Source organism: Rhincodon typus, chromosome 38, assembly GCF_021869965.1.
Source record: "Rhincodon typus isolate 14 chromosome 38, sRhiTyp1.1, whole genome shotgun sequence".
NCBI lineage: Eukaryota > Metazoa > Chordata > Chondrichthyes > Orectolobiformes > Rhincodontidae > Rhincodon > Rhincodon typus.
This window is the reverse complement of record NC_063369.1, coordinates 11,913,229-11,938,553: the sequence shown is the minus strand read 5'-3', so window position 1 is coordinate 11,938,553 and position 25,325 is coordinate 11,913,229. Positions and strand designations below refer to the sequence as shown.

Sequence of the window (25,325 nt, the reverse complement as noted above, 5' to 3'; positions counted from 1 at the left end):
AAACCATCTCTCAGTGTCAAGCCCCTGTTGAATTGTGTGTTTATCCAGGAGCTGAGCCCTGATCCTTGTAAACTCAGAGGCTGACGCTCTATTCCATTCAGCCTTTTCTCGGAGGGAAACCTGCCCAGGTTAGGGACTGTTCTAGTGAACCTTCACTATGCTCCTCCAAGGCAAGTCCTTTACACTAAAACTACACCTAAGCTGTATCCCGACCTGTGCCATTGTAGTGAGGGAGGGATGGTTTGTTGCAGGATGAATGACGGTGAATTCCTTCAGCCAATTTGAACTAAAAGACAGGAAATTAACAACGGTAATATCTTTTCTTTAACAAAAAGGTCTATGAAGCGGAGGGGAGGGTTATTTTGAGAAACTGTCCAACTTTCAAAAGTTTTTAGAAAAGGTCAGATTTGTCTCACAGAGGTTACACAAAACATCCCCCGATGATTTGACTTACAAATCGGATTGCTTTTTGAGATATGTGGGCGATAACAGGAAAAATGAACTCTGTGAACCAGTCCCATAGTCAGGCCTCTGGTCACCATGATAACATGCAGGGAACAGCACTCCCCTTTATCACACAATCTCAGGAGTGCTTGCTATGTTAAACATTTCCATTAAATTAACACACCTATTTTTGCTTCTATTCCAAAGGCTAGTATTGCTCAATAGAACGTGTGCTGTAACAGAGAAATTTACCGTGCCATAGCTCACTTCAACTGCTGCGTTATTATTTGGAGTTTGTGTTCACCTTTGTCTTTTGGCTAACATCTTTCGCTGGCTGCCAATACATTTCTCTCAGGCTCTCTGACCCAGTTGAGTGACCTGGTTTTCAGGAAAATTTAACTGAGCAGCCTAATTCAGTCAGTTGCTCTGGCTGCCTTTTAAATCATTATACGACACAGTCTGACTGTCTGGCTCAGTTAGCATCACCCAGGCCAGCAAACACAACACAGGCTGAGGGTGTGGGGGAAGGATGTGCGCTCTAGAGAAAGATCTCGCATTTTACACAGTGTCTTTCACAAGCCCGGCCCATCCCAAAGAGGTTTCACACTCAATGAAGTCTAGTGACTGTTGACACACAGGAAATGAGGCAGCCAATTTATACACAGCAAGCTCCCACAGCGATGATGAGTGACTATCCAGCCTGTTTGTGATATTGATTGGTTCAAGGCAAGAGTTGTAGTGTTGAAAGTTCTACGTCACCCGAGAGAACAGACAGGGCCACTGCTTAATGTTCTGTTTGAGAGATGGGACCTCAGCTAATGCGGCACAGGCAGTTTTTTTTCTCCGTAACGTCAAATCCCTAGAATATGTTCCCTGCAGTACAGAAAGAGGCCATTCAACACATTGAGTCTCTCACTGACCCTCTGAAGAGCATCCAACCCAAACCCAGTTCCCTACCTTATCCCTGGAACCCTGCATTTCCCACAGCCAATCCACCTAAACTGCACATCCCTGGACACCACCTGGACAAATGTAAGGTGATGCATTTTGGAAAATCAAGTACAGGTGGAAATTATACAGTGAATGGCAGAGCCCTTAGGAGTATTGACATGCAGAGGGATCTGAGTGTGCAGGTCCACAGATCACTGAAGGTGGCAGCGCAGGTAGGTAAGGTAGTAAAAAAGGCTTATGGCATGCTTGCCTTCATTGGAAGTTGGCATTGAGTATAAGGATAGAGAAGTTATGCTGCAGCTTTATAGAACTTTAGTTAGGCCACATTTGGAATATTGTAGACAGTTCTGGTCACCGCACTACCAGAAGGATGTGGATGTTTCGGAGAGGATACAGAAAATGTTTACCAGGATGTGTGGGGGATTTTAGCTACGAAGAAAGATTGGATAGATTGGGTTTGTTTTCACTAAACACAGGAGATTGAGAGGCGACCTGATAGAAATTTATAATGTTGTGAATGGCATGGATAGAGTGGAAATTATGTGGAAGGGTGGAGGAGTCATTACTAGGGGACACAGGTTCAAGGTGAGAGGGGGTAAGTTTAAAAGAGATGTGCGAGGCAGGTTTTTCACACAAAGGGTGGTGAGTGCCTGGAACACGCTGCCAGAGGAGGTGGTGGAAGCAGACACAATAGCAGCAGTTGAGAAACACCTGGACGAATACATGAATAGTAGGGGAACAGAGGGATACAGATCCTGTAAGTGAAGACAGTTTTAGTATGGAAGGGCAAAATGAGTCGGCGCAGGCTTGGAAGGCCGAAGGGCCTGTTCCTGTGTTGTTATTTGTACTATGGGCAATTTAGCATGGCTAATCCACCTAGCCCACACATCTTTGGATTATGGGAGGAAACCGGGGCAAACCCACGCAGACACGGGGAGAACATGCACGTTCCTCACAGAGGGTCACCCTAGGCTGGAATCAAATCCAGGTTCCTGGTACTGTGAGGAAACAGTGTTAACCACTGAGCCACTGTGCCCACGCTCACCTATCTCTGAAGGCAGTTTTGAAGAATAAAAGTCATATTGGACCCGAAATGTTTAACTCTGTTTCTCTCTCCACAGACCTGCTGAGTTTCTCCAGCCTGCTCTGTTCTGTTGGTCAGTAGAGAGGAATAATGAAAGGACGCCAGGGAAATGCGCTGTCCTCATTGGGGAAAATGCCGCAAAATCTTTGGATTGGCCATAATTGTGGCACATCAGAGGCACAGCGACCTCTGACATGAAGCTTTCTCTCAGTATCACACTGTGGGATTGGCCGATATCCCAAGTTACTATTTCATCCTCGCTCTGTTTGTTTTCATAAACACCCAGGCAGCATTGCTTCTTTCCTTTGTTATACAGTGTTATTTCAGAACAAAGTGAAAGTACAAAGCTATACAACAGGCACATGACAGCTCTTTACATAATATACAACTGACAGTATAAAAAGAACATTCATAGTCAAATTTCTGAGAGAAAGAAACAGCTTTACAATTAACACAAAACATGAAATATCAGGACATTTCTCTCGCTTATAAATACATAACAGTGTCAATATTTACAACACAACATATAGACAATTCATACAAAGTGCACGCTTACTCAAAGAGGCACTACCCCCTCAATATGACCAGGGTCTAACCTCTTCCAGGATTTCCCTACCACCTAGCGCTGGTTGGGTGTGAACTTCGCTGAGGTGCTCGCATTTGAGATTGTCTTACAGAGAAAAAAAAGAAATATTGAGGCAGGGACGGTGGGATCTACCCTCAATGACGTGTCAACAAAGCAATGGCGCGGAGACTGGGTTAGAGAGACCGCCACTCCTGATGGTATCTGTTTGAATGGGATGAGTGCTTCTTTGATGTGGCTCCTTGTAATAAGTGCATTGCATTGCCAACACCCATCATCTGGTCTGGCACAGAGCAGGAGAACAACAATGCAGGGACCAGGCATGCACCAAGTTCTATGGAAGTGGCAAGAGCTAGGCATACCAGCAACGGCGAATTCACAACAGCATCAATGCTCCTCACATTCAAAGAATGAGAGATGATCTCATTGAAACGTGTCGGATTCTGAAAGGGCTTGGACAGGGTAAATGCTGGGAGGATGCTCCCCCCTTATGAGTGAGTCTACAAACAGACAGCATAGTCTCAGAATAAAGGGGCACCAATTTAAGACTGACATGAGGAAGAATTTCTTCTCTCAGAGGGTTGTGAGTCTTTGGAACTCCTTGCCACAGAGAACTTGTGTATATTTAAGGCTGAGATAGATTCTTGATCGGCCGGGGAGTCAAGGGTTATGGGGAAAGGGCAGGAGAGTGCATGTGAGGAGTGTCAGATCAACTATGCTTCTACAGAATGGTGGAACAGGCCCAAGGGGCTGAATGGCCTACTCCTGTTCCTGACTCTTATGGGCTTAAACAGCATTACATTTGAGCCTCTTAGTTGGGGCCTGAAACCTTTACATCATTTCTAAATTAACTGATAACTAATTCCTTTGAGCTATCTCCCTGGACAATCTAAATTTCCCGTAAGAAACTCAGGTCCCAAATTTTAAAAAAAAGGTTTGTCCCATTGTTTAGCAGACAATGGGTCTGAAATGATCAAACTTTCTCCCGCTTTGTTAATTTCCCCACAAACTATAAAAGGGGAGATGTCTTCTTTAGTACAAATTTAGGTCACTGCAAATACACACTATTTGGAACTCAATCTCTGGTATTGTCACCTCATAGAGTGATAGAGCTGTACAGCATGGAAACAGACCCTTCAATCCAACTCGTCTATGCCGACCAGATATCCTGAATTAATCTCGTCCCATTTGCCAGCATTTGGCCCATATCCCTCTAAACCCTTCCTATTTATATACCCTGAAATGTCAACTTTCCTGCTCCTCTGATGCTGCCTGACTTGCTGTGTTCCTCCAGCTCCGCACTGTGTTATTTCTAACTCCAGCATCTGCAGTTCTCACTATCTCCATGTACCCATCCAGATGCCTTTTAAATGTTGTAATTGTACCAGCCTCCACCACTTCCTCTGGCAGCTCATTCCATACACACACCGCCCTCTGCGTGAAAAAGTTTGCCCCTTAGGTCCCTTCTAAACTTTTCCCCTCACACCTTAAATCTGTGCCCTCTAGTTTTGGACTCCCTTCCCTTGGGAAAAAAGACCTTGGCTGTTGCAATTGGAAAACAATTGTTAGGGAGACGTGGATATTGGGACAGGAGGTCAGTGTTGCTTTTTGTTTAAGTTGAAAAGGGATGATTGATAGCTGGCAATCAAAGTGCTGCTTTTTCTGAGAGAGGCACACATAACCTGTCACAAGGTCACAGTCACCTCTCAATATAGATTGAACGCAGACAAAGGCTGGATGTTCTCAGCTTCCCCTACAAACGTTTCAATTTGTGATATTTCTAGTGATAACTGACGTAGATGCCTGGAATCAAACTCATTGTACCAGGTTGGAAGACAGCATCTGTCTCGTGAATGAGCTGATAGAAAACATGACGCGAGCAGCTAGAATTCCAATACAGATGATACAAACAGGGAGCAGGAGTTTCCAACCGGATTCCCACACAATCAGCCCAAAAGTGGCCAAACTAATGCAAAACAAAAACGACCGAGGAATTTCAAGTACAAACGACCTCCAGCCTCTACGATGTTTTATTTATCGGTTTTTAAACAAAGAGCTCAAAGCCATACACCCCATCCCCAACAGATTACCTTTCTGATAGGTGCTTTTGTAGTTCTTCAAGGAGGTTTTTAGAGTTAGCTGCTTCTTTTGTTAAAAAGGTGGAAGGACACTAACAGGCGCCTTTCAAAAGATTTTAATTTTTAAAAAAACACAATTCCGAAAGAACTGCCTGCTCCACATCAATGAAACCAGTAAGTGGCTCCGTGCAAACATTTTTAAGAGTTATTTAGAACTGGGGCACTCGTGTTGTAGACACCTCATGAAGTAAAAGTGCTCACTTTTTGTGATAGACCCACATTCTGCTCATCAAACTGCACCGAGTTATCCCTCTTCAATATACAGTCTGCGTTGGAGATGGGTGACATTCTAAAACTGTTCCTGATTGCACTGGTTCATGGGCCAATTTGACGTGCAAATGCATTGAAGTGAAGACCCGATCAAATCCTGAAGACTTGTGCAATTTGACCCCAAACTGGAAACTCTTAGCCAATGATCTCTGTCCTTTTGGCCCCGTGACACTCATATATGAGGCGACTTTTCTTAATGTGTTCATGAGATGTGAGGTGTTGACAATTATTGCCCATCCCTGATTGCCCAGTGGGTAAGAGTCAACTGCATTGCTGTGTGTCTGGAGTCACATGTAAACCATTGCCTCCAGCAAGTCTAATGAACCAGATGAGTTTTTAAACATTTCTAGGCTGACTCTACTTGAATTCAAATTCCAGCATCTGCTGTGATAGGATTTGAACCCGTATTCCCAGCGAATTACCTGAGTCTCTAGCTTACTAGGCCATCATTTCACGATTGTGCAGCATTGGCGAAAATAGAAGAATCTTCCCACCTTTCGGGGTCTGTACGTCAAAACTATTGGAGGTTTTGTTGCTACAGGAAAGATGAACCAATGTTTTATTTCGTGATGAGATTGGATTCAGATGGAGCGTTGGGACCAAATTCTATTGTTTCTCCTCTGGGAGCTGGGAAGACAGGAGTATCCCAGGTGTACCAGGTTTAGGCGCTGGGAACCATAATTCCTCAAGACATGACAGAGAACTAAAAGCATGGGAGTGATTAAATCCCTGTTTAAAACATCAGCTGGAGTATTCTGGCCAGCTTCGGACACCATGGTAGGAAGGGTTTAAAGTGGATGTCGAGACGTGTGAGGGTGAGTCTGGGGGATGAGGGACCAGTCCTGAAGATGGTTTGGAAAAGCTGGGACTGCTCTCCCTGGAAAATGGGAGGAAATCCGATAGCATGGTGTTCAAAATCGTGAGGGCTTCAGGACAGTGTAGACAGGGAGAGAGTGAGCAACCAATTGGTGAAAGGATGGAGAAGCAGAGGAGAACAATTTAAAATGGCTGGCGATATGAGCAACGGCGACCTGAGGAAAAACGTTTTTATCACAAAACTGGGATTCAGAACACGTTGTGTGTCGAGTGCGGTAGAGGTAGTCTCGATTTGTGGCTTTTGAGAAAGAATTGGAGAGAAAATATAGTCGGTGGACAGTTGAGGAGTGGGACCAGGTGAGTTATTTCTACGGAGACCCACTACAGATGGTCTGAATGGACTCCTGGTGCACTGTCACAGTTCTACGAACTGGGACTATTTGGGAAACACTGCACTTAGCGGTCAGAATGCAAGCGCAGCTTCCAACCTGTGTTTGTGCTTCTGGGGAAATGGAAAATTACTCAAAAGCCATGATGTGAAATACAAGGTGAAGATGCCGGTGTTGGACTGGGGTGGACAAAGTCAGAAATCACGCAACACCAGGTTATAGTCCAAGTGACTTCACCTGACGAAGGGGCAGCGCTCCGAAAGCCAGTGATTTCAAATAAACCTGTTGGACTATAACCTGGGTGTCGTGTGACCTCTGACCTTGTCTGAAATGTGAACACATCTCTCTCACTACCACACAGCGCCAGGCCTGCTCAGTGTGCCGTGCCACCTCAATCTCACCCCGAGTTCAGTATCGAGTGGGCTTCAGACGCTGGGAGACAAGTTGGAATCAATGCAAGTGCACCTTTTGAGGGGACTCCTGGAGGCAAAGTAATGACAGAGATTGGAAAGCAATTGTGGCTTCAAGAGGGGACTTATTTCGCTAATTATTTCCGCTCCAATGAAATTACAAGGAACAAATCTCTTCCAATCCATTGATGGATGCCACCAACTGAGCCACACCGTAGTGAGATGGACAAACAGCATGGCACAGTTGGTTGTAAGAACAGCAAGCCTTAGGCCTGAAGTCACGTCACGCAGAGAACTGGATTTCTTTCGGTTCTAGATCTTTACAGATCACCTGCTGAGCAGGACCTGGTGAGGAGATTTGCTACCTTAAATCTCAGGACATCCTCAGCATCTGCACAATCCGGTCAACATTGACCAAATCCCTGACGTACCGAAGGAACAGGAGACAACCCGATGACTCCAACGAGGAGCTCCGGCTGCTGAAAACCTCTCAGTGAGGGGGCAGGAGAATACCCTTGCACAGTTTGAGACCATTCGGGGTAACTATAGTCCGCATTCGGCGTGTGTCCAGCTGCCGGTTCCCCCTCACCCCTCGGCGGGGCTGACTAAATTGTTCCTCTCGTGCAACGAGAGCTTGTCAGCAGATTGCACAGTGCTCCGTTCGAGAGCCTGGAAGTAGGCTGCATTCACGGCCTGAAGGCTAAGGCTGGCCGGCGTGCTTTGATACTTGTGATTCCCATTGGGAATAACGTACTGCTCCGAGTCATCCAGATGTCCAGCCCGCTGGTGCTGCAACGCTTTCATGTCCAGGATCCCGGATCCATTCCAGAGCTCACCTTCGCCACTCCCTGTGACGTATCCCCCAAGGGGAGGGTCCTGATGAGGCGGGAGGCCCTGGATGCTCAGTTGCTGTGGACGGCCGTACTGCTCGCTGGCGGGGGTCGCACGGATTTTGAGGCGCAGCTTGTGGGGGAGGGCCATGCCCCTGAGCTCCTGCTGGTGGGTGCCGCACAGCAGCACCGCATCACATACCAGGCCGCGGCTGTCACCTTCGTAGGCCCCGCACCCGGCCGCCGTTGCCGTGGCGACACCGGAGTGCCCCGCCGCCCCTCGCCGCGAGCCCCGCGGGGGCTCGATAACCGAGCACGGGGCGAAGGGGCTGCCCTCCCGCCTCTTGGTCGGGAAACCTCGCGGGACGCGGCATGGAGCAGGCTCGCCCTCAGGACCGCGGGCGCTGGCCTCTTTGAGGTCTTCACCCTCGCCAGGGGGGCGCTGCGATGGTGGCACCTGCTCCTGCCCTCCGATGACTGGGTGCCCTGAAGTGGTCTCCACATCCGTGTTGACAGCAGGCGGCTTGGGGAAAGGGTGACCTTTGACCCTGTGGGCCCCGGGGCCCGAAAGGTCGGGAGCATGCAGCTGAGCGAGAGCGCTCGGAGAAAGCGCTTCACTGAGCCCACCGATGGTGAGTGCCTTCGCTGAGACGCCCCGTATGGCCAGCTGTGTGTAACCCGCCCTGGGGCCTACTTGGTTAGGCTGAGGCTTGGTGGGAGAAGGAGACAGGTCCTCCACTCGGGAGGTGTGAATCTGAGGGTGCTGTGTGCCACCGGGGGGCCCTTGTTGAGCGACGTCCCTGGGCCCCGGGTTACACTTCGCTGGGTCTTTGTAACCGATAAACTCAATGTCATCGCAGCCTCCTCTGTAGCTGGCCCTCACCTTCTCGGCCTCCTTCAGCAGGTCCTGGAACTCGTCCTGCTTGACGTCCCGATGCATCGCCAGCTCTGGGCTGTCCCTGGCGCTCGATGACACGTCGGAAATGTCCGAGAGGGAGCCCCGGGGTGAATACTTGCTCCCAGCTGCGGACCCACTCCCTCGGCTTGAGTGCTCAGCCTCTGAGGAGTCAGAGTTGAGGAGGGAGCTGGGGCCGTTGGAGTATGCACTGTAATAAGAGCTCATCGATGCTCCAGCCAGCTGTTGGCTCTTCACTGCGTAACCTGCGGTGGTGATGAGACCAAACCTCAGCTTCAGGGCCAACAGCTCTGATTTGAGCCTGACATTCTCTTCGTTGAGTGCCAGCACTTGATTCTCCAAGACCAGATCGCTGATCCTCCTCTTTTCCCGCGATCGCTTGGCAGCTTCGTTGTTCTTGCGCCTTTTCTCCCAGTAGGTGGCATCTTTCTTCTCGTCGGAGATGAACTCCCGCTTCCTGCGTCCCGAGCTGTTGTTTCTGCCTTTCCCTACCCTGTTTCTCTGGGCTAACCCTTCACTGTAAGGCCCAAGAGTCTCTGAGAGGCACAGAGGAGCTGAAGCCAGGGTCTCCAGCTCAGAGTAGTAACCAGATTCCATCCCCGGGCTTCCTGGGCAACAACTCAGAGGCTTCCTCGTGCTGCTTCTACAACTCAGCTTGGGAGAGCAACGTTTCTATCCATTTTGAAGTGACGGCACATTCCTCCCATTGGGCCTGAGGGGACATAAAACATATTGGCTTTAATATTTATTCAACAATTTCATGTCCAACCACCAACAGAAAACAAAAACTAAGAGAACATAAGAGGGGGCAACTAAGTGAAGATCCTTTTCAGAGGATTCCAGGCCAGGGTACAAAATGCTACATAAAAACCGAAAGAACTGCAGATGCTGTAAATCAGGAACAAAAACAGAAGTTGCTGGAAAAGCTCAGCAGGTCTGGCAGCATCTGTGAAGAAATAAAGCATCAGAGTTAATGTTTCAGGTCCCGTGACCCTCCCTCAGGACGTTCTGAGGAACCGGATTCGAGACGTTAACTCTGTTTTTTCCTCCACAGATGCTGCCAGACCTGCTGAGCTTTTCCAGCAACTTCTGTTTTTGTTACAGAATGCTAGAATTTGAACAAAAAGCAATTCAGTAAGTGGCCCAAGTCCCAATTGTTTTCTAAACTTTTCACTGGAATCAGAATGGGAATTCTATTGATCTCTTCATGGGATGTTGGGTGTCACTGATCAGGTCAGTATTTATTGCCTGTCCCTATCTATCCTTGAGATGGTGGCCCCCTTGAGCTGCTGCAGTTAGGGAGGGAGTTCTGGGATTCTAACTCAGGAATGGCGATATCGTCCCACGTCACGTTGGTGTTGGGTGTTCCCACACATCTGCCGTTTTGCTTTAAGGAAGTCGTGTTTGGAAGGTGCTGTCAAAGGAGCCTTGGTGATTTGTGGCAGCACAACTTGTAGATGGTACACACTGTTGCTACTGAGCATTGGTGGTGAAAGGAGTGAATATGGAAGGTGGTAGATGAATTGTTTTAATTAAGTGGGCTGCTTTGTCCTGTACACTGTCAAATTTCCTGAGCGTTGTTGGGGCTGCACCCATCCAGGCAAGTGGGGAGTATTCCATCACACTCTTGCTTGTGCCTTGTAGATGGTGGGCAGGCTCTAGGGAGTCAGGAGGGGAGTTACTCTCCACAGGATTCCTAGACTCTGACCTGAACTTTACCCACAGTGTTCATATGGCTAATCCAATTCGGTTTTTGGTAAATGGTGACACCCAAGGTAGTGATATTAGGGGATTCAGTGATTGTGGTGCCATCGAGAGTCGAGGGGAGATGCTCTCCTGTTGGTCATAGCCTGGTACTTGTGTGGCACGAATGTTACTAGCCACTGGTCAGCCCAAGCCTGGATATTGTCCAGATCTTGTTGCAGTATCTGAGGAGTCGCGAATCGTGCTGAACATTGTGCAATCATCTGCGAACATCCCCACTCCTGACCTTATGATGGCGGGAAGGTCATTGATGAAGACAGTTGGGCCTTGGATACCATCCAAGGTAAAGCAGGGTTCTTAATTGGCACTACATCCAGCACCATACACCCAGACTCCTTCCACCACCAGTGCACAGTGGCAGCAGTGGGTACCACATGCCCCTTTCAGTGCAGTAACTCACTAAGGATCGTTCAACCTTCTATCATTGAAGGGCAATGAAGTCACACACAAGAGTAACCATCTGGAACAAACCAGAATGGAGTTTGTCCCTTGGGAACGGACCAGTAATAAAAGAGATGAATGTGGAGAGGAAGCCATTGGTTTTATGAAACATGTTAGGAACAGCTTGGGAACATATTTGGATCACCATGCAAAAGAGCCTGTGACAAATAGAAGACATCCCAAGAGTGATAAAGCATTGGGAGGCTCAGTGATTAGTGCTGCTGCCTCAAAGTGCCAGGGACCTGGGTTCGATCCCACCCTCGGGCGACTATCTGTGTGGAGTTTTCATGTTCTTCTCGTGTCTGCGTAGGTTTCCTCCAGGTGCTCCGGTTTCTTCCCACAGTCCAAAGATGTGCAGGCTAGGTGGATTGGCCATGCTAAATTACCCTGCAGTGGCCTGGGATGTGCAGGCTGGGCGGTTAGCCATGGGAAGTGCAGTGGTACAGGGGTAGGGTGAGATGGTCTTTGGAGGGTCAGTATGGACTTGCTTCCACATTGTAGGGATTCTATGCATTCCAGTGGGGGGGAAGAAAACCAGTTGCGATAATCTAGAAGGGAGATTGGGAGTAAAGAAAGGGAACGGGGACAATGAGATATGGGGCTAACTCTTTGCAAAGGCAAGCTGATGGATTAATCCAGGGTTAAGTCCACGGCCCTTTGACCTTGCTCCAGCCACAGGCCATGTCTAATGGATATCCCCTTCCTGCCATTATGACAGCATCAGAATGATCGAAGACAAGATTAGGCCTCAGCACAGAAGGAAGAAAAGAGATGAAGATGATAAAATGCACATCAGCAGCAAAATTAGTTAATGGCTCAGGATGGGTTAACACAATAGGTCAGGAGTCTTCAGTAGATCCAATCAGAGTCTCAGCATAATCAGTCAATAATCAGTATGCTTTGAAGATCATATGAATTTATACAAAGAAATACATTACATATAGAGCAAGATAATGGAGTGAAAGAAGTGGTACTTCATATAAAGTGTTCTAATGGTTAATTTTAATGCGCTTTAATACATTAATGTCCAAATGCATTTCTTTTCACTAAAAATAACGTACGCACTATCGTTTGCTCTTAAAAGTTACCCAATATGTCTGGTCAATGACAAAAACTACCATTCAGGAATAAAACTAAATGTTAATTCTACTCAGTCCCACTTTTGTCAGTCTCTGCACATATATAATCTCTCTCTAAAACATTTAGGGCTTTTCATGACAAATGTTGTTGTCAGTTTGTTTGGCATCTACTCCATCCTGGGCCGACGCTGATTCAGCGGGGAATGCTGTTCCCATGCTAAGGGATTGATGAGAGCCCCCTTTCTGATTCAATGTCTCTGCTGGCTCGATGACACCGAGAGCACGGCGAGCTATAGTTGCTAGCTGTTTGATTTAGGTGAAAGCAGCTGCTTTCTCCATGTCCCAACCCCACTGCACATCCTTAACAGTGAGCTCACACTGAGGTTCACACTCCAAAGACACATCAAGCAAGAGCTTTGCTCGGTAGTTCAGAAATCTGATACCTCATTACACTGTCTAATAGTCGCTACATCTCTGCTATAACTCTCACTTGTCAAAATCTAGATAAGGTCTCTCACTGTCAGTATGCAACCTATGTGTCTGACTTCAGACATCATCCATTGCATTTTTGCCTTGTTCAGTTTCAGACTCACACGGCAAACTCGTTCTAGCTATCACCCCTCGATTCTAGTCATGATCTGTGATGGCTTTTGCAATTCATTTTCCACATCTTATCTCCCCTCCATAGACTGGCACAGCTTTCTCTCTAGGAGGGTTGTTGACTATCCCGTGTTGAGCAGTGGGAATGCCAAAAATCACACACAGCTATCTGCATCTCATAAATGGTGTGAGAATTTCTTTTCTTTATTCATTCACGGGATGAGAGCGTCGCTGACCAGGCCAGCATTTATTGCCCATCCCTAATTGCCCAGAGGGCAGTTATGAGTCAACCACATTGCTGTCGGTCTGGAGTCACATGTAGGCCAGACCAGGTAAGGATGGCAGTTTCCTTCCCTAAAGGACATTAGTAAACTAGATGGGTTTTTTTTTCGATAACGGGTTCATGGTCATCATTAGATTCTTTACTCCAAATTTTTATTGAATTCAAATGCCACCATCTGCCATAGCGGGATTTGAACCCAGGTGTCCAGGACATCACCTGGGTCTCTGGATTAACTGCTCAGCTATACCACTTTACTCCATCACCTCCTACTGCTACTCCATTGTCTCCCCTGAGTTAGGAGTCTTCACTTTGAGGGTAGGAAAGATCTTCGCCTTGGCACATTGTGGCCAGATTTCTTCACTGGTTTGCATGGGGTAGTACGATTTCTTCAAAGCTCCATTGAGATCCCTTGGATCTATGCATACATACTCTCAGATTTCATAAGAACCAGGAACAGGAGTGGGCCATCTGGTCCCTTGACCCTGCTCCGCCATTCAATAAGATCATGGCTGATCTTATCATGGACTCAGCTCCACTGACCCGCCCACTCACCGTAACCCATAATTCCTTTACTGTTCAAAAATCTATCTATCTTTGACTTAAAGAACATTCAATGAGGTAGCCTCAACTGCTTCACTGGGCAGGGAATTCCACAGATTCACAACCCTTTGGGTGAAGAAGTTCCTCCTCAACTCAGTCCTAAATCTGCTCCCCCCTTATTTGAGGCTACACCCCCTCGTTCTAGTTTCACATGGTAGTGGGAACAACCTCCCTGCTTCTATCTTGTCTATTCCCTTCATAATTGTAGATGTTTCTATCAGATCCCCCCTCATTCTTCTAAATTCCAATGAGTATAGTCCCAGTCTACTCGGTCTCTCCTCATGCGCCAATCCTTCCAGGAATGTTGCCACCTGTTGCTATGTACCCTGCCAATCAAGTCTGTAGGAATCATCACTCCCTCCTTTTCTAGATCCTCTGTTGTCTCTTGAAGCTGAGCTTGAGGGGAGGTGGAAGTCTCCTTGGTGGATACTGAGTTGGTCTCACTCCCTCATCCACTGTGAGACGATGTTCACCAGGAAGGCACCTGTAAAATTGTGTTCTTTTAGGACCTATTCAGCAGCCTGCAGCTCAGTGAAACCTTGTGAGTGTCTTGTGGCCTGCAGAGGGTTAACAGTCCAAGCTTTAGATTGAGGTGAGCAGATTGGCAAAGTGGGTGCTGTCTGGAATCCCAGATCTTCATTATTCCCCATTACATTGGACTCTTGGCTTGGTTCGTCCTCTCGGGATGAGTGCCGTTCCATAATACAGCCTCAGTTTTACCTTTGAGAAAGTGACATCCAGAGCTTCACTTGTGGCTTAACATTTTGAGCCATCCTGAACAATCTGAGAAGCTAACAGTTTTTATTGGACACTTCACCTTCACTTAATACTTTCATGGGATGTGGGTGTCACTAACCAGGCCATCATTTATTACCAATCCTTAATTGCCCTTTGGGCACTTAAAAGTCAACCACATTGGTGTAGGTCAGACAGGGTAAGTATGGCCAAAGGGCATTAACAAACCACATGGGACTTTTCCCCCAAACAATTGATTCACAGTCATCATTAAACTCTTTTCTATTAAATTCAAATTCCACCATCTGCTATGGCAGGATTCAAACCCAGGTCCCCAGAACTTTATCCAGGCTTTTGGATGAACAGTCTAGCAATAATATCACTAGGCCATCACCTCCCCACTGTTTCTGAACACTCACAAACCATTTACCATCTTCGAGCCTGATGTAAAGCCAATTTACTGCAGTGATTTATCTGAATCATGATCTAACCATCTCTCCAGCAGCTAGCGTTCAAAGCTAGCTTCACCAGTTTCTAGCTAAATATTTACATACAAGCTGCTTCAGCTTCTTGCAGTTAGAGCACTGTTTCCCACATTTGACTATCTTCCTTTTCTTTAGTGTGGTGTCCTCTTGTAGTACTTACATCCTGGGCACTGGCCTTGATCTTATTGCTGGTATTTTTGCAAATGTATCTTTTGCAGAGGGTTCAAAGTGTCTCATCAGGGCCTTCACAACGTCTCGTCACTGTGTCTTTGTGAGATCTTGAGTGTTAAACAGCCTACAGCACTGTCTCCCCAGCACCGATTAAAAAGTTGCTACTCCTATTTGTTCAAGCTTCCAATTCTTAGAGCTTTGAGTGGCAAAATTAGAAGAAATTCTAATTCAGTTTTATATCACCTTTCATTTTCATAGCATTACAAGAACTGGAAATTTCACAGCCATCCTGACTTGTCCAGTAATCCAAAGGTGCTGATTACTGTATTAATTCTTCGGTACCCGTTTTTCAGTGGGAGTTGTCTCTTTTCCAGCTCTGAAAAGTCACACAATTTTTGTTTGACACTTTGGACATCTCATTTCACACAATATATTTCAGTGGCTACTCAGTGATAGAGATATACAGCACAGAAACAGAACCTTCAGTCCAACATGTCCATGCTGACCAGATATCCTAAATTAATCTAGTCCCATTTTCCACCATTTGGCCCATATCCCTCTAAACCCGTCCTTTTCATGTACCCATCCAGATGCCTTTTAAATGTTGTAATTGTACCACCCTCCACCATGTCCTCTGGTAGCTCATTCCATACACACATCACCCTCTTTGTAAAAAAGTTACCCCTTAGGATCCTTTTAAATCTTTCCCCTCTCACATTAAACCTTCGCCCTCTAGTTTTGGATTCCCCTACCCTGGGGAAAAGACCTTGCCTATTCATCCTATCCATGCCCCTCATGATTTTATAAATCTCTATAAGGTCACCCCTCAGCCTCTGACACTCCAGGGAAAATAGCCCCAGCCTATTTAGCCTTTCCCTATAGCTCAAACCCTCCAACCCTGGCAAGATCCTTGTAAATCTTTTCTGAACCTTTTCAAATTTCACAACATCCAGGAAGACCAGAACTGTACGCAATATTCGAAAAGCGGCCTAACCAATATACTGTACAACTGCAACATGACATCCCAAACCCTATTCTCAATCCACAGACCAATAAAGGCAAGCAAACCAAACACCTTCTTCACTATCCTGTCTACCTGCGACTCCACTTTCAAGGAGCTATGAACCTGCACTGCAAAGGTCTCCTTGCTCAGCAACACTCCCCAGGACCCTACCATTAAGTGTTTAAGTCCTGCCCTGATTTGCCAGCAAGTTGAGCCTCGGGGAAATAGGAGCAGGAGTAGGCCATTCGGCCCCTTGAGCCTGTTCTGCCATTCAAGAGGATCATGGCTGATCCGACAGCAGACATCACACTATTGTGGCAAACTGCAAGGGGGCAAGAGGGTGATAAAGTGAGGGGAAGTTCATTAGGATAAACATGGGGAAAATAAAATTTAAAAAAGATTGCTTGGTTCTTTTTAAAAAGAGTTTCAATAACGACAAGGGGTCAACCTGATGGCAATAGTCAATGTTAATGATGCTTTAACCTTGAGTACATTCTGACTTAGCGCAAAGCTCACCTGTATCCACATTAAGGATGAGAAAGCATTGGAGACCATTCAGAGGAGGTTTATGAGATTGTAAGGAGCAGGTATGAGCTGAGGTTAGATAGACTGGGCTTGTTTTCACGATTGAAGAGTGACTCAATTGACATGTAGAACATCGTTGACCAGGTGAATGTGAAGATTATATCTCCTCTTGTGCTGAGTCCAGAACTGGGGAAGCAGTTCGATTCCACCTTCGGGCGACTGTCTGTGTGGAGTTTGCATGTTCTCCCCGTGTCCGCGTGGGTTTCCTCCGGGTGCTCCAGTTTCCTCCCACAGTCCAAAGGTGTGCAGGCTAGGTGGGTTAGCCATGGGAAACATGGGGTTACAGGGGTAGGGTAGCGGGGTGGTTCTGGGTGGGATGTCTTCGGGGGTGGGGGGGGGGGGGGGGGGGGAGGTCAGTGGGCCAAAGGGATTCTATAACAAGGCAGTGGAAGCCGGTTACTAAATATTTTTAAGGCGGAGGCAGACAGGTTCTGCCAGGTAAGGGGTTCAGAGGGGCAGTGAGAATGTGAAATTCGAGACACAAACCAATCAGGAATGATCTTATGGAACGGCAGAGCAGACCCGGATGGGCTACTCCTGGTCCTATTTCACATGAAATCTCTAGGATGTTGGGCTCACCCCCGTCCTGATTTCCCTGGACGACATCACTCTACACTCACACGTGATGCTTTGATAATCTAAAATAGGGCCGGGGAGGGACCAATTAACAACAGTAATGTTGTGCACATTTAATAAAAGAGGTCACATCAAATAATCAAGAGACAACCTAGATTCTGAAACCAAGTGCCATCAACAGAATGCCAGCGAGTGCTGTTTGATGTAAGCCAGCCTTTGTCTGAGCAGATACAAAAAAAAAATATAGGTCAACCATTTAATTAGACCGATGCATGGAGTAAGGCTTTCGGCTAAAATTAAACCCTGGGCACAGCAGTGAGTAGGGTTAGCTCTTTCGCAGGTAAAGGAAATTAAAAAGGTTTTAAAAATATCAACAAGTTTCTTCCCACTGGCTGAGTGTTGGTGGAACACAGCAGTCGGTGTGTTGGTGGCACAGACTGGTGGGCAGGATCAGGGCTGGTGGGGGGGGGGTGGGCACTGAAGGTGTCAGCGTGCCCCGAGTGAGCTTAGAATGGGAATAAAGACAGAACAATGTTGGTATGTCAGGTATTATCTGTGAGCAACACAGTCAAGGCTTCGGGTCCAGTAGGAACTGTCATTACATTATCAGAATCAAATAACGGTCCGAGGACCCAGGTTCGAATCCCGCCATAGCAGGTGGTGGAATTTGAATTCGGTAATAAAAACAAATCTGGAATTAAGAATCTAATGATGACCGTGAATCCATTGTTGGGAAAAACCCACCTGGTTCACTAATGTCCTTTTGGGAAGGAAACTGCTATCCTTACCTGGTCTGGCCTACATGTGACTCCAGACCTAAAGCAATGTGGTTGACTCATAACTGCCCTCTGGGCAATTAGGGATGGGCAATAAATGCTGCCTGGTCAGCGATGCCCTCATCCTGTTAATGAATAAAAAAAAATAATCTCCAGTGACAAGTCCGCCTTCTTCAAGGGGAAACAGCCAAGGGGACAGTGAGGTAATGTTTCTCTGTCCTGACCTGATCTGACCGTGTGTGAACAAGAATGATCACCCTGGATCCCAGAGGCATTCCACACTCCAGCTAGGGTGATATTCAGATAGGGTGGATAGTCAGAGGCTTTTTCCCAGGGTGGAAAGGTCAACTACAAGACGGCACAGGTTCGAGGTGAAAAACTTTTTCACCCAGAGGGTTTAAGGAATATCTTGATAGACACATGAAGAGTCATCTAGACTGGAAATGTTAGCTTGCTCTCTCTCCACTGATGCTGCCTGGCCCACTGTGATTTCCAGCACTTTTTGTTTTCAGTACAGATTCCAAAATCTGCAGCAATTTGCTCCTACATGGACGGGAGACGAGCAGAGGGATAGAAACCATACATAGGCAATAAGCAGCGTGTCTAAATAAGGAGTAGAAATTGGTGCAGGCTTGGTTAGGCCGCAAGGCCTATTCCTGTGCTGTATTGTATTGTATTAGTCCTGGAAAGGCTCTATAACTGGAAGAAATCAGCAAGCAACTGCACATCTTGGGATTTGTGCTCAGATTCACGGTGCCCTGGATCTGGTTTAGTTTTGGAGAGGACGGGAGTGTGACCATACTCCACACGTGGGGAGAAATCTAGCCTGCATGGAGCACAATAAGCTGTATTGAAGTCACCTGCTTGGAGAGGGGCTACAGCCAGAAATGCCATGAACTGTCTGATTCCAACAGCGAAAGCTCACGGCCAACAAATTATCTCGCTGGGGCAAAGCCATGAGAGAGGGGTCACAGACACCGAGGATGGGGGAGGCGGGTGATGGTGGGGGCAGTGTCTGACTCATGCCAATGTGCACTTCCGACCAGTTATAGCTGCAAACAATACATTGCCGAAGCAGTCTGTACAAACACCACAGTGCCCACTCACCCTTCTATAGGGATAGACAGCCTCTTAAGTACAGACTGGCAAGAGCCAAGACCTGAATACTTAGCAGGGTCCAGAAACTGCGTCCCAACCTCCACGTGCACACCAGCCTAGAATTACCCAATTGCCCATCAACAGATAGCATTAGTAAATCTGTAACTCATGAACTGTACCTGTGTCTGCGCATCAGCTGCGACTCTGCTTGTGTCCCTGCCTGCATTTTATTTCAGAGAATCCTGCAGAAAATGCTACATTTGTGATGATTTGCAGGGTTTGACTATGGCCTAAAGAATAGATGTGAAGTTTCATTTAACCTTAGAAGCAATGAGGGTCAGCAGACAGAAAGATTTTTCCAGTGATGTCTGGATAAAAGTGAACAGAAATTCAAGTTCACTGCTTCCCACGTTTATCAGCAGCGAAGATCAGACAGTCTGTATGAAAGAATTACATCACCACAAAACCATCACTACAGTACACTCTGGCTGAAGGTAAACAGCTAGCAGCTGTTCAGGCTTACATCAGATTCCTGTGCTGTCTGCTCAGTGGGTGTCTTCATACTAACCACAGTGTTCCAGAGTTTGAGAACCCTACAGCTCCAAACACTAGATACAGACTCTCTGTGTGGGGGTGTGTGTGTGAGAGAGAGAGACAGTGAGTGTGTGTCAGGAGAAGCTGGTATCTGACAGTGTGAATCACAGAATGGAATCATAGAATCCCTACAGTGTGGAAACAGGCCCTTCAGCCCAACAAGTCTACACTGAATCTCAGAGTATCCCACCCAGACACATCCCCTTATAACCCATATAATCTACACATCCCTATGGGCAATTTAGCATGGCCAATCCACCCTAACCCTGCACATCTTTGGACAGGGGGAGGAAACCAGAGCACCCGGAGGAAACCCACACAGACACGGGGAGAACGTGCAAACTCTACACAGACAGTCGCCTGAGGCTGGAGTTGAACCGGGGTCCCTGACGCTGTGAGGCAGCAGTGCTAACCACTGAGCGTGTGTGTGTGTGTGTGTGTGTGTGTGTGTGTTTGAAACAGGGAAGCTGGAATAAAGTGGGAAGGGGTTAAATTAGTGACAGAAGAGTTCTCTCTTCCACCTTATGTTACAAAAACTGCAGAAATATCACAGGTTTTACATGCCTCTCTGACTACACAACGTCGTGATGGATTCTGTCCATTGAGTTACAACCTCTCTCATCACAGAAGCACGGTTCTTTTAACACTTGCTTTCCACATTACTGATACGCAACAATCAGGAAACCCAAGTTCCTCTTTCAGAGGCACCACATCCAATTCAATTACATAACCTTCAGCTGTTAGAAGCTGAGCAAAACAGTATATATCTTACCAGGCACAGGCAGCTCTGCTCACTCCACTCTCTTTGTCCTCTGAAGCAGGTGGAATGAGGCCATTTCTACAAAGAAAAACTAGCACTAAGTTAAATGTCACAAACTCTCCAGTGCCTTGGTTGTAATGCTATTTTTACACTCTGTTTTATGACTGATACCACTGTTTAAATTACTTTCCTGCAGTGAGCTTAAAAATAGGCCTGAAACACAGGCTTGTGAACAAAGGTCACTGTTCCTAGGTTACCTAAAGTAATCCAATGCTTCAAGTTAGGGTTTACACAGGATTAAAAACAACAGATTAACAGGCCATTTGACCAAAGGTGTTCATGCCATTATCTTGGCAGGTGCTAATGCTTGCTTTTTGGCTACATACTGATTGATAGATATTGGTTACATTTTGCCATAGATTCATTTTTCAGAACTACACTTGGTTGCACTCCCAACCTTAGGCATCCTAGTCCAGAGCTACAGTACCCTATGTACAAGGTAATTTGTACAAAAGCTTCTTGCCTCCACGTTCGCTGTTCCAAGAGGAGTATAATTTGAACTCTAATATGGCACAGTGAAATTAGACAGGTACACCGTGAGGCTTGAGAAACGAGAAAGAAGCTGCAAGCGCTGAGCATGAGAGATCCACAAAACAGGTCCCTCACTGCTCAGGAAGGCAGACAGTCCTTCCCACGTACAAGAAACAGGAACTGCCATCTTACTATTTACGGCCTTGTAGCTACCTCACCGTGTATGGCCCGCGTCGCTGCCTGCAAGGTTACAGCAGGTTTGCTTTTCAGGGGATTCGGAACAGGACTAGGCCACTCGGCCCCTCGACCCTGCTCCGCCATTCTAAACAGCCAAGTTGTGGTCTCGGCTCCACTTTCCAGTTCCCACATCTTCCCACCTCACCTTCTGCATCCTACATAACCCTTGACTCCCAAGCCCATCGAAACTCTCTTGGATGCAGCCCCAAGTGGACATTAAGACCCATCTGGGGCTGGGGAAGAGAAGGTATTCTCCTCAACTCTGTCTAAAAAGGGAGGCCTCTTATTCTGAAACTAAATCCTTGCACTCTATCCAATCACTGTGAAATCTTGAACGTTTCAGTAAGACACTAACTACAGTCCTTGTGAAGCGATTTCACAGGAAAGTACAAGGGGAGGCAATGGCCCAGTGGTGTTACCACTACAGCGTTAATCCAGAAGCTCAGTTAATGTTCTGGGTACCTGGTTTGAGCCCCATAAAAGCATGTTCTGGAATTTGAAGTCAATAATAAACTAGAGGGTTTTTTTTTAATTCATTCATATGGTGAGGGCATCACTGGGTGGGCCAGAATTTATTGTCCAACCATTTTTTGCCCAGAGGGCAGTTAAGAGTCAACCAAATATTGCTGTGGGTCTCGAGTCACATGTAGGCCAGACCAGGTAAGGATGGCAGTTTCCTTCCATAAAGGGGCATTAGTGAACCAGGTGGGTTTTTACCTCAACACTTGACATGGCCATCATTAGATTCTTAACCCCAGATATTTATTGAATACAACCTCTACCATCTGCCCTGGTGGGATTCAAACCCATGTTCCCAGAACGTTACCTGGGTCTCCCGGATTGACGCTCGCGCGATAATACCACTTGGCCACTGCCTCCCCTATGGTAAGAATCTAACGGTCATTTAAAAACCCATCTGGTTCACTCATGTCCTTTAGAGAGGAGGAAATCTGCCATCCTCACCTGGTCATGTCATTGAGGGGATGGACAATAAATGCTAGCCTGGGCAGTGATATCCACATCCCATGAATAGAATAAAAATACTCTTTTTAATTCTTCTTTTGCTCAAATCTAGGTAGCCTCAATTACTCCTCATGGTAACAACCTATCAGTGCCATCACTCTCAGAGTAAAAAAAGGTTTTATTGATGATGGCCTGATATTTAAGGCTGCCCCACTGCCTTTTATCGAATTCCTTTACAAATTTAAACAGTCAACCCTCAGCCTTCTCTTTAGAGAACAATGATCTTCAATCCTTCCAAGCCTGACAAAGGCTCTCCTTGTGACCTGCCTCCTTTTTATTTTTAAACAGTGTACAGGCTCAGGCGGAAACTTTGTACATTTCCAGTCATTTCTGTTCACGCGAGACAGAACCAGAATTTGCATAGCTCTGAAGATTAGGGAATCCAGGAAACATATGGTGCTGAGTTTATTTTTAGAGTCCAAAGAGAATCAAAATAGATTACGCTTGGAGACTAGAGCAAACGAATCTCGCTCCGAACGAGCAAGAGTTGAAACTTGTTCAGTCTCGTGGCAGCTAGGGAGACACGCAGAGAGAACAACCCCACATTTATTTAGTGCCTTTCACTTCCAAAGTGTTCCCCCGCCAAACCTGAAGTGATGCCACTCTGGCAAACACATCGGCCAACTGGCTCGCAGAGCAAGATCCCAGAGCCAACAAACAGCTGATTGGTTAATTTGGTGTTGGTCGAATGATAAAAAAATTCCCATGATACTCTCGGAAGGAAGAGCCGGATAGAAACAGAGAAAGCAGGGACAAGAGGAGGCCACTCGGCCCTTTGAAACTGCTCCGCCATTCAATATTATGCATCATGTATCTCCATGTCATATGCCTGCTTTAGCTACATACCTCTCAAAATTATCTATCTCTTTCTTGGATGTATTCAGTGATTCAGCCTCTGTGCCAGAGAATTCTACTGGTTCACTATCTTATCAGTGAGCAATACTTTTCCTAATTTCAGTCCCAAATGGGATACCCTGTATCCTGACGCTGTGCCCCTTGGTTCTAGACTCTCTAACCAGGGAAACCCTAAGCTTAGTCAGTCCAGCCCTGTTAGAATGTTAAGTCAGTGTCTATGGAGTTAAAGTTGATTAAAATCCCATTGCTTTTTAGAATCTTAGAAGTATGGTTAGCTACTATGTGCCAAAGAGTCTCTTTTCTGTGCTGCGGACCTCAAATGACAGTTATGTGACTCCAAAGCAATGAAAGCTGTCCATTCATTAATCTCTGCTCAGATCTTAGGCAGGAATCCTGTCCACTTAATTTCTGATTCAATCAATATCTCCCCGATTTTTAACTTTTGCGTGAAGTTCCCAGTTAAAACCAAGAGAAATAAAAGAACTTTTTAAAAAAGCATCCACAACCACACTTTACAACATGACCAAAAGAAAATCCCAGAAAATCTCCCATTTCTGAAGAAGGGTCTATGCCCGAAACGTCAGCCTTCCTGCTCCTCTGATGCTGCTTGGCCTGCTGTGTTCATCCAGCTCTACACCTTCTTATCTCAGATTCTCCAGCATCTGCGGTTCCTACTAACCCAGATTAGAAGCCACCCTTTTAGAAACGCCTGGAGTTAAAAGCAGGCGATTTCTATTTTAGAGTTCCTTTGTTATTCTAGCCATGCGACCCCCTTCATCCCCCCACTTCTCCTAATGAGTAACCGATTCTGGTCATCGTGGGTTTGGAATCTCAGTATTCAAGCCCTCACCCATCCCAATTTGCAAATACACACCAGAATGACTATTGCACACAGAAACACAAATCCCCACCCCATTCACATCCAAATCCAGCCTAGAGCTAGAGGTTCAAATAAATGGCTGAGCAACACTCCCACTACCACCAAACCAACGCCAACGCCCCCTCCCCCCCCCACACCCCACCCTGCCCCCACACCCTGCGGAAAAAAAAGACGTGGTAAACCCCACAATGAATGGGACCCAGAGAGGCAGCTCACAGTTCTAACAATCCACTCCCACGCAGCCAACGTGTGGTATTTTACCCTCGGAATACAAGTTTAATTATAGAACAAGCAAGATATAAATCCGCTCATTCTGTCAGGGATAGCACTAAAAATAAAATGTCCAAATTAAGTCTGGTCTCTTTCAGTTCCTGCAATCAAATTCAGTAGAGTTTTACTTTTAAATAAAAGGCTATTGCCAACAATTTTAGGCACTGGCTTTTCAATCATTAATAAATTGATTAATAGTTATTAGCTTCTGAATGTATCCTCTGACTTCATAGAAAAGTGTTTATTGAGGTGCATATATTATGAAGCTCTGTCTGTCTCACTTGCTTCTCTCACACAGACACACTCCTCTCCCCACTTCTGTCAAGGACAGCTATCCAGCGCCTAATTAGATCAACATGGAGCGGTCATCACACTGACCCACTTTACATGTAAGTAAAACAGAAAACAGGCAAAACATTGCCAAGATTGGTAAACTGGGCTGGCAGAATGAAACAGGAGAGAGAGAGAGAGAGAGAGATATCATCACTACACATGTACAACACAGAGATTCGACACAGTACCTTCTGCTAAGACTTTACACAAAGCATCCACAAATTGTGCACTCTTCCTTTGCCAGATATAACATATACAAATTGATCTCTTGCTCTATATATTTAAGATATAGAGGTGTTTGCTTTCCTGTCTGTATCTTGCCTGTGTGGATCTTGGAGCAACTTGTATCTTTGCTGGTTGTGTCTTTGCTCTGGCTGTTATCGTTGTACCTTTCCCTTCCTCATTGCCAGGAACTGTGGGGATATGTGTTAGTAGGTCGGTCGTTGCATAACAGCCACTTAACTGCCTAGTCACGTTTGAGCTGGGGCTTTTTTTTTCTCTCCTTTTTGCGCAGTGGAGAAGAAAAAACTAGGCAGGAAGCCAAGAGAAAGCTAGAGGAAAAACAGAGTCAGAGACCTGTCGCCACCATTCCAGGGGAGGGGAGAGTGTGATGTGTACAAGAGAGAGAGAGAGATGCATAAAAGGAAGAGAAACAAAGACAGATAGGAAGAGCGAGGAAGTAAGGAAGGGAATATTGAAAGGGGGGAGGGTCATTTAAAATCAATTAATAGCATTTATTTCCCCCAACACGTGGATAAAAGGGTTGCAAATAAAATTCAAATCCTATATCCACAGCAAGAGACAAAAGAAACCAG

At 46.3% G+C, this 25,325-nt stretch overlaps 1 protein-coding gene across 3 annotated transcripts; it reads right to left on the bottom strand.

The window, feature by feature from the left end:
• Positions 1–2,771: 2,771 nt before the first annotated feature.
• LOC125487259 lies at positions 2,772–24,971 on the bottom strand. Of its 3 annotated transcripts, XM_048618059.1 has the most exons (3): positions 24,699–24,971; positions 20,394–20,459; positions 5,773–9,543 (listed from the first exon to the last, which is right to left on the bottom strand). In XM_048618059.1, exon 3 carries the CDS (start codon positions 9,426–9,428, stop codon positions 7,671–7,673), a length of 1,758 nt encoding a protein of 585 aa, XP_048474016.1. In that variant the 5' UTR covers positions 9,429–9,543; positions 20,394–20,459; positions 24,699–24,971; the 3' UTR covers positions 5,773–7,670. The 3 variants fall into 3 exon arrangements, with proteins under 3 accessions (XP_048474015.1, XP_048474016.1, XP_048474017.1); XM_048618058.1 differs by lacking the exon at positions 20,394–20,459 and having other exon boundaries at positions 2,772–9,543; XM_048618060.1 differs by lacking the exon at positions 24,699–24,971 and having other exon boundaries at positions 20,394–21,661.
• Between the last annotated feature and the right edge of the window lie 354 nt (positions 24,972–25,325).

Bases quoted from the DNA above. Each gene is read 5' to 3' on its own strand.
- LOC125487259 (XM_048618058.1), bottom strand. From the start codon at position 9,428: ATGGAATCTGGTTACTACTCTGAGCTGGAGACCCTGGCTTCAGCTCCT.